Source organism: Oncorhynchus mykiss, chromosome 19 (genome assembly GCF_057628025.1).
Source record: "Oncorhynchus mykiss isolate SJ-2025 chromosome 19, ASM5762802v1, whole genome shotgun sequence".
Classification (NCBI taxonomy): Eukaryota; Metazoa; Chordata; class Actinopteri; order Salmoniformes; family Salmonidae; genus Oncorhynchus; species Oncorhynchus mykiss.
Window position 1 is genome coordinate 51,292,387 of NC_143040.1, and position 8,237 is coordinate 51,300,623.

An 8,237-nucleotide genomic window follows, 5' to 3' on the forward strand; every position below is an offset into this window, starting at 1 on the left:
GGATTGATGGCAGCATTCGCGTGAAACTGAAAGCGCGAACCACTGCTTTTAATCAGGGCAAGGTGACCGGAAACATGACCGAATACAAACAGTGTAACTATTCCCTCCGCAAGGCAATCAAACAAGCTAAGCATCAGTATAGAGACAAAGTAGAATCTCAATTCAATGGCTCAGACACAAGAGGTATGTGGCAGGGTCTACAGTCAATCACGGATTACAAAAAGAAAACCAGCCCCGTCACGGACCAGGATGTCTTGCTCCCAGGCAGACTGGTGAGTGAGGGTAGGCAACAACATCTCCACCCCGCTGATCCTCAACACTGGGGCCCCACAAGGGTGCGTTCTGAGCCCTCTCCTGTACTCCCTGTTCACCCACGACTGCGTGGCCACGCACGCCTCCAACTCAATCATCAAGTTTGCGGACGACACAACAGTGGTAGGCTTGCTTACCAACAACGACGAGACGGCCTACAGGGAGGAGGTGAGGGCCCTCGGAGTGTGGTGTCAGGAAAATAACCTCACACTCAACGTCAACAAAACAAAGGAGATGATTGTGGACTTCAGGAAACAGCAGAGGGAACACCCCCCTATCCACATCGTTGGAACAGTAGTGGAGAGGGTAGTAAGTTTTAAGTTCCTCGGCGTACACATCACAGACAAACTGAATTGGTCCACCCACACAGACAGCATCGTGAAGAAGGCGCAGCAGCGCCTCTTCAACCTCAGGAGGCTGAAGAAATTCGGCTTGTCACCAAAAGCACTCACAAACTTCTACAGATGCACAATCGAGAGCATCCTGTCGGGCTGTATCACCACCTGGTACGGCAACTGCTCCGCCCACAACCGTAAGGCTCTCCAGAGGGTAGTGAGGTCTGCACAACGCATCACCGGGGGCAAACTACCTGCCCTCCAGGACACCTACACCACCTGATGTCACAGGAAGGCCATAAAGATCATCAAGGACAACAACCACCCGAGCCACTGCCTGTTCACCCCGCTATCATCCAGAAGGCGAGGTCAGTACAGGTGCATCAAAGCTGGGACCGAGAGACTGAAAAACAGTTTCTATCTCAAGGCCATCAGACTGTTAAACAGCCACCACTAACATTGAGTGGCTGCTGCCAACACACTGACTCAACTCCAGCCACTTTAATAATGGGAATTGATGGGAAATGATGCAAAATATATCACTAGCCACTTTAAACAATGCTACCTAATATAATGTTTACATACCCTACATTATTCATCTCATATGTATATGTATATACTGTACTCTATATCATCTACTGCATCTTTATGTAATACATGTATCACTAGCCACTTTAACTATGCCACTTTGTTTACATACTCATCTCATATGTATATACTGCGCTCAATACCATCTACTGTATCTTGCCTATGCCGCTCTGTACCATCACTCATTCATATATCTTTATGTACATATTCTTTATCCCCTTACACTTGTGTCTATAAGGTAGTAGTTTTGGAATTGTTAGCTAGATTACTTGTTGGTTATTACTGCATTGTCGGAACTAGAAGCACAAGCATTTCGCTACACTCGCATTAACATCTGCTAACCATGTGTATGTGACAAATAACATTTGATTTGATTTGATTTTATACCTACATGTACATACTACCTCAATAAGCCTGACAAACAGGTGTCTGTATATAGCCTTGCCACTCTTTTTTCAAATGTCTTTCTACTGTTGTTTTATTTCTTTACTTACCTACATACACACCTTTTTTTTTGGCACCATTGGTTAGAGCCTGTAACTAAGCATTTCACTGTAAGGTCTGTAATACCTGTTGTATTTGGCACACTTGAGAAATACACTTTGATTTGATTTGATTTTATTAATTTGCATAGCAGCATTGTATTCAGTACGTAGATTCAGTACAGATCTATACTAAATTACTTGATTTTATTGACTTCAACAGTTGGTGCAAGAGACCAAGATCACCAACCTATCAGCCCAGAAACTGTATGAGCACCTGGGCTTTGTGAGGGACAAGAAGCTCTTACGGTACTATTTAAATGGAGTATTTAAATGGAGCTCTACAGGCTCAAACTGGCTTTGGTAGTCATTGGCTCTGACTCTGGCTCTGAGACCTCTTCCCCCCCAGTCTCAGGAAGAAATGTTCTCCCTATAAGGGGAAACATCAAAGCCACAGAAAAGCCAGCAAGATTAGGAAGAAGGAAAATGAGACAGGTACCACAGTTTTCTTTGGTGTATTGTAAGTACTTGTGGCATTATAGTGGCCAGTGGAAATTAACAGAAAATGACCACACCCTAGCTCTTGACCTGTACTAAACTAGAGCTATTACAAACAAAACAACAGCTTGCTTCTGTCCTTGTTTCTTAGAAGACTGAAAACATGGCACAAGGAGAGTAAGACTACACAAACTGAATCTTCATCATAAACCCTTTATAAGGGCTATATACTGTAGCCGAGGTGCTTCAGAAATCATTGGAAAAGTGGACACCTCTCACTCAATTCAAGAATGAAATGCACCTGACCCTGCTCTTGTTGTGTGTTCAACATAGTGGACCCAGGTGTTTGGTAGCTGGCCAGTTCTACTTTGTCTCTCTAGTCCTGCTAAGAGCTTCAATCTGGGCTTCATTGAGGTGGAGAGGAGTGTTGCAATAAGCAATTTACTGTTGTAATGGTAAAAGGAGACCTGAAGTGCAATAGATCTTTTCAATGTTGAAGGGAACTAGGGAACATAAGAGATCTTCTTCTGTGTGCTTCTCACAAAACAAAATTCATTTTTTGAAATTTCTCTTTGAAGCTTGATCAAATGGCCATTGAGGGAACACATTTTTTCCATTAAGATTAAGCATTGAAATTGATGAGTCTTTGGGTCCTTGAAAAAATATATAAAAATACCATCCCACTGGGCACAGACATCAGTTCAAAGTGTAGCTTTGACTTACATTTGGTTGAAAACATTAATATATATCACCATGTCATTGGATTTAGGTTAAAAGTTGTTATTTTGATGACTTTGCGAATTCAATCAGTTTTCCACGTTGATTCAACATCATCACATTGATTTTGTTGGTTGAAATGACATGGAAACAACGTTGATTCAACCAGTTTTTGCCCAGTGATAGGTATTAATCATAATAATGAAATAAGATTGAAAACTAACAAATAGATTAAAGCCACTTTGGTTCCTTGCAGAGTATTGTATTTTTTAACTAGGCAAGTCAGTTAACAACAAATTCTTATTTACAATGACAGTGGGCTAACTGCTTTATTCAAGGGCAGAATGACAGATTTTTACCTTGTCAGCACAGAGATTTGATCCAACAACCTTTCAGTTACTGGCCCAACACTCAAACCACTAGGCTACCTCCCACCCTTAAATCTCAATACCATGTAATCCTAAGACTTATTTAAGATTGAAAAGAAAACAATCTCTCTCGGAAGATGACACAAGACAAATGTATTCTTTTGAATGTGCTTTCTCACCTTGTGAACATTACACTGGTGTTGCAATACGCACGTTAGTCCTTTCCACACCTGGATTATCACTATCATCCCTAGAGGGCGCCCCATGCTGGGCCTTCAAACATATTGGAATAAGAGACTGACGCACTGTCACAAACACATTTATTTGTTATGGAAAACGGAATGGTTCCCACAATGAGACTTATTTTAACCACAGTGACAAAATGATCAAATATCTGGTGAGAGAGAACAGCTCTACACAGAAGCAGCAAAACATATATTTATCATGGTAAGGATGCCAGCTGCTATTCACAATCCTATTAATACATTCAGGTGATCGTTTAACACTGGTGGTGGACACATTTTCTGAAAGACTTTGGTTATGACATACAGTGGCAAGAAAAAGTATGTGAACTCTTTGGAATTACCTGGATTTCTGCATAAATTAGTTATGAAATTTGATCTGATCTTCATCTTAGTCACAACAATAGACAAACACAGTGTGTTTAAACTAATAACACACAAATTATTGTATTTTTCTTGTCTGTATTGAATACATAATTTAAACATTCACAGTGTAGGTTGGAAAAAGTATGTGAACCCCTAGGCTAATGACTTTTCCAAAAGCTAGTTGGAGTCAAAGGTCAGTTAACCTTGAGTCCAATCAGTGAGACGAGATTGGAGATGTTGATTAGAGCTGTCAGCTAAAGACTTACTTACAGAAATCTCTGGAACATGTTAACATCTCTGTTGACGAGTCTACAATACGTAAAACAATAAACAAGAATGGTGTTCATGGGAGGACACCACGGAAGAAGCCACAACGGTCAAAATTCCTCCTGACCGTTGTGCAGGTCTGATCCGCAACTACAGAAAATGTTTGGTTGAGTTTATTGCTGCCAAAGGAGGGTCAACCAGTTATTAAATCCAAGGGTTCACATACTTTCCCCACCCTACTCTGTGAATGTTAACGCTGTGTTCAATAAAGACATGAAAACATATAATTGTTTGTGTATTATTAGTTTAAGCAGACTGTGTTTGTTTATTGTTGTGACTTAGATGGGGCCAGTAATCGAAAGGTTGCTGGATCGAATCTCCGAGCTGACAAAGTAAAAATCTGTTGTTCTGCCCCTGAACACTGTTCCCGGTAGGCCGTCACTGTAAATAAGAATTTGTTCTTAACTGACTTGCCTAGTTAAATAAAGGTTACATGTTTATTTTTTAAAGATCAGATCAAATTTTATGACCAATTTATGCAGAAATCCTGGTAATTCCAAAGGATTCACATTTTCTTGCCACTGTAATTGATAACAAACCAACATTTAACTTTGCCATGCGATCATACAGTAAAATGCAAACATTTTACCAAATAAATTAGATACAATTTCAGCTTTTTCTAAATAAATTGTCCATGAAAAGTTAATTAGCATTTTGCAACATGAGATTGGAGATCCAGTTTAGTCCAGATTACTAAACCTCATAAACAGCTCCTAGTCCCGTTCAGGTTCCCAAATCACACTCTCCACATGATATAGCCCACTGGGCACAGACGTCAATTCAACGTCTATTACATGATGGTTCAACGTAATTTCATTGAAATGATGTGGAACAACGTTGATTCAACCAAAGTCCCACCTCTGCCAGTCTATCAGAGGCCTGGGCCTCATGTCCCACCTACTAGCCCTCTCACTATCCCCTAAAGAGTTCAAGTGTTTGGGAACTGGATCTCCTTGTTTCTCTGTCTTCCAGTCCAGCATCCAAGGTAAGGTTTTCCTCAAAGTCGGTCCACCATGTATCCCTTTGCTGCTTGGTGCTCCAACTATAGAGGCCAAGAGAGAAAGACAATAATACAAGTACACCATTTATCTATGGACTGTATGCGTCAGTTAGAACATGTTCAAGTTGGTGGGGGTGGTACAAAATGTCTCCAGTCTCACAATTATCTGTATAGAAGATCCTCTCGTGCTCCCGCTGTTCTCTGACTTGTCTCTGGTGGGCTCTCTGTCTCTGCTGGGCCTGTTGACTGAGGACCATCTGTGCCTCCAGGAGACCTCCCTATCCAGCACAACCCAACCCACACAGCCAGAAAGACCACACCATTCATGGGTCAGCAACAAATGGTTGTTTGAAATATAATGCCATGTTATACACATAATGCACCAACGATATGTTACAGATAATTCACCCAAAATATGCGCTAGAAAAAAATTGGATCTCTAGATCATGCCCTAAGCAATAATTGTATTTTTTTTTACCTTTATTTAACTAAGCAAGTCAGTTAAGAACAAATTCTTATTTTCAATGACGGCCTAGGAACAGTGGGTTAACTGCCTGTTTAGGTGCAGAACGACAGATTTGTACCATGTCAGCTTGGGGATTTGAACTTGCAACCTCTACAGTTGCTAGTCCATCACTCTAACCACTAGGCTACCCTGCCACCCCTGCAACCTCTCGGTTGCTAGTCCAACACTCTAACCACTAGGCTACCCTGCCACCCCAATGAGTGTATGTCCACATACATGCTTGTGTGTGTTTGCATGGTCGTGGGGATTTTCTTGTTCCCCGTACCCTGCAAGAGCATCCCATTGAGGGCCAGTCATGGCTGTGGCCCACCCCACCAGCACTGCAGTCGGGCCCACTGGAACAGGAAGGGCCCGGGCTGGCAGCTCCCCAGCGCTCTCTCTCTCTCTCTCTCTCTCTCTCTCAGACCAAGCACAGTGCTATCTTGCTACACACGTACATTTCCTCTTATAACAACTGAGTAACTTAAGCATGTTAATCCATTACAGTATCTATCTGCACCTGCGGCAGGCGGCCGGTGCCACCGTGTGCCCCCTGGCTGGGTGTAGAAAAGTGGAGGACACCCCCATCTCTCCGGTCCCTGCCCTGTGACAATAGAGAACAAATCAAAATGAAGCATAAGGCCATTTAAACAGATTCAAAATTGACACTATACTGAAATGCAATTTACCTCACATAGAGATAGGAAAATAACAAAATAGGAATTTAGTAACAGTTGAACAAGAATGCTAGTAATAGTTTGTAGTACAATTTTAGTGAAACCTTACTGTTCTGACCTGTAGTCTCCGTGGTGGCTGAGGATGAATGATGCTTGGACCCCAAATGTTGATTTGACTTTGTGGGAGGCTGCTTGATACATATGATGATACTTACACACACACACGCACATGCACACATATACACACAATACAGTTCATCCTTCATGAGGATGACAGCAACATTTTGAATAATGTTCTGCTTGTATACCAACCTGTAGATAGCGGTGGGAAGGTTGCAGGGTTTTCCAGTTTCAGTGGGGGCAGCTGGGTAGTCCTCCTATGTCCCAGCGGCTCATGTTGATGCTCCAGTGGGGTTGGTATGGCAGGGATGGTCCAATGTGAAGTGGGATGACTGGCCTGCTGGTCCAGGTCTCCCTCTGTCTGACTGTGACACGGGGCCACCTGACTGAGCCTGGACCTGGAGCCTGTAGAGCCCATACTCCACTACTAGTCCTCTGCTATGGCCGTCAGGCTGCTATGCTATGCTAGGCTTTTGCTTTTAGTCTGTTGGTCAGCCAAGCAGGAATTTGGGTGTGTTAATAAATTACCTTTAGTGTTGAAATCAGAGGAACTTGTCTCATCTCACTTGTTTTAGAGTCCTCCGCTCAGGCTCTTTCATTCGCTTGGCTGTATGTGGTGTGGCATGCTCCGCCACGGCTGCTACGGATCTTGATATACTGTAGTTGACTTTTCTTTCTTGATAAATTAGCATAGCCCTTTAGTATGATACCATTAATTACATAATAACTTTATTTGCTCGTTGTGGTGGCATACCTCTCAGATATCCATTTGTCATCTATAGCTATCAATCAAAGTGGGCTTCATATCCTCCCATTGGAAACATGAGCATTTCCCCTCTGAAACCACCTCTCTGTATGTTGCAACTGTACAAGTGCAGTAGCCAGTTTTAGTTGTGGTTAACATGGAAGGTGTGTGCAACCCCCCTGTCTTTATACTTTTTCATTATAATGAGCTGTGTTTCTATGGAAACTCTCCCTACAGGTTACTTTGTAACTCCAAGTTAATGCTTGAAAGACCCTGTTCTTTTTTCGAGCCCCATACCTCCTCCCCTCCCCGTTCCAAACTGCCCAGGCATGGGTAGAGAATCAGAGACAGAGCTGCCTCATCAACATACACTCTACTTTCCCAGGATTCTGTTTTCAACAAGGAAGTCATTCACAGCAGGAAATAAGGGTCAAAGTTGGAGCATGACTTTTCCAAAAATGAGGAAGTTCAGACTACCTGCATAACATGGAGATGTTTCCTTCTCTCCCGTCTCAGTGTGTGGATATGTAAATATATCAGTGATGAGGGGTTTAAAGCCCTCCCTACATTCCTCCTACTCCTCTTTTCTCGCTCGTTTGCTTTAATGAGGCAGCAGCCACAACAGTCTGTGTCTGTGAATCTGTCACTTCAGCAAATGCTTCATTAGAGGGCATGTCTCACTGACAGTACACCAGCCATCACAGCACTGACTGGGGACTGAGCTCTGTGTATCAGCCTCAGAGGAGAACAGCTCCAACAAACACACTCCACTTCGTCTCCAGGAATAAAGCAATTCAAGCGCCCTGAAATGAATTTAAGATGAAGTTGTTCCGTCTTTCATATTGGTTTCATTGTATTTCTATCACAGTGAAAGGCTGCTGTTCTTACTGCTCCTCTGTCACTGTCTGGTTGTGGAGGACCTGCGAGATGCTACCTTCACGTGAATCAGTGCTAG

The 8,237-nt window shown here is 42.6% G+C and overlaps 1 protein-coding gene across 3 annotated transcripts; it reads right to left on the reverse strand.

Annotated features, from left to right (window-relative positions):
• Positions 1 to 4,335: 4,335 nt before the first annotated feature.
• On the reverse strand, positions 4,336 to 7,449 carry LOC118941476 (uncharacterized). 3 transcript variants are annotated; one of them, XM_036954849.2, is made up of 5 exons: positions 6,730 to 7,441; positions 6,536 to 6,605; positions 6,261 to 6,344; positions 5,396 to 5,513; positions 4,336 to 5,277 (listed from the first exon to the last, which is right to left on the reverse strand). In XM_036954849.2, the coding sequence occupies exons 1-5, from the start codon at positions 6,953 to 6,955 to the stop codon at positions 5,233 to 5,235; spliced, it is 543 nt and encodes a 180-aa protein (XP_036810744.1). In that variant the 5' UTR covers positions 6,956 to 7,441; the 3' UTR covers positions 4,336 to 5,232. The 3 variants fall into 3 exon arrangements, 2 of the variants coding, with proteins under 2 accessions (XP_036810744.1, XP_036810743.1); XM_036954848.2 differs by having other exon boundaries at positions 4,477 to 5,277; positions 6,527 to 6,605; XR_005037739.2 differs by lacking the exon at positions 6,536 to 6,605 and having other exon boundaries at positions 4,477 to 5,277; positions 6,730 to 7,449.
• Positions 7,450 to 8,237: the final 788 nt, after the last annotated feature.

Coding starts and splice junctions, on each gene's coding strand:
- LOC118941476 (XM_036954848.2), bottom strand. CDS start 6,955: ATGGGCTCTACAGGCTCCAGGTCCAGGCTCAGTCAGGTGGCCCCGTGT. Junction 6,606..6,729: donor CTTCCCACCGCTATCTACAG/GTTGGTATACAA, acceptor TGTATCAAGCAG/CCTCCCACAAAGTCAAATCA. Junction 5,514..6,260: donor GCACCGGCCGCCTGCCGCAG/GTGCAGATAGAT, acceptor TGTGCTGGATAG/GGAGGTCTCCTGGAGGCACA.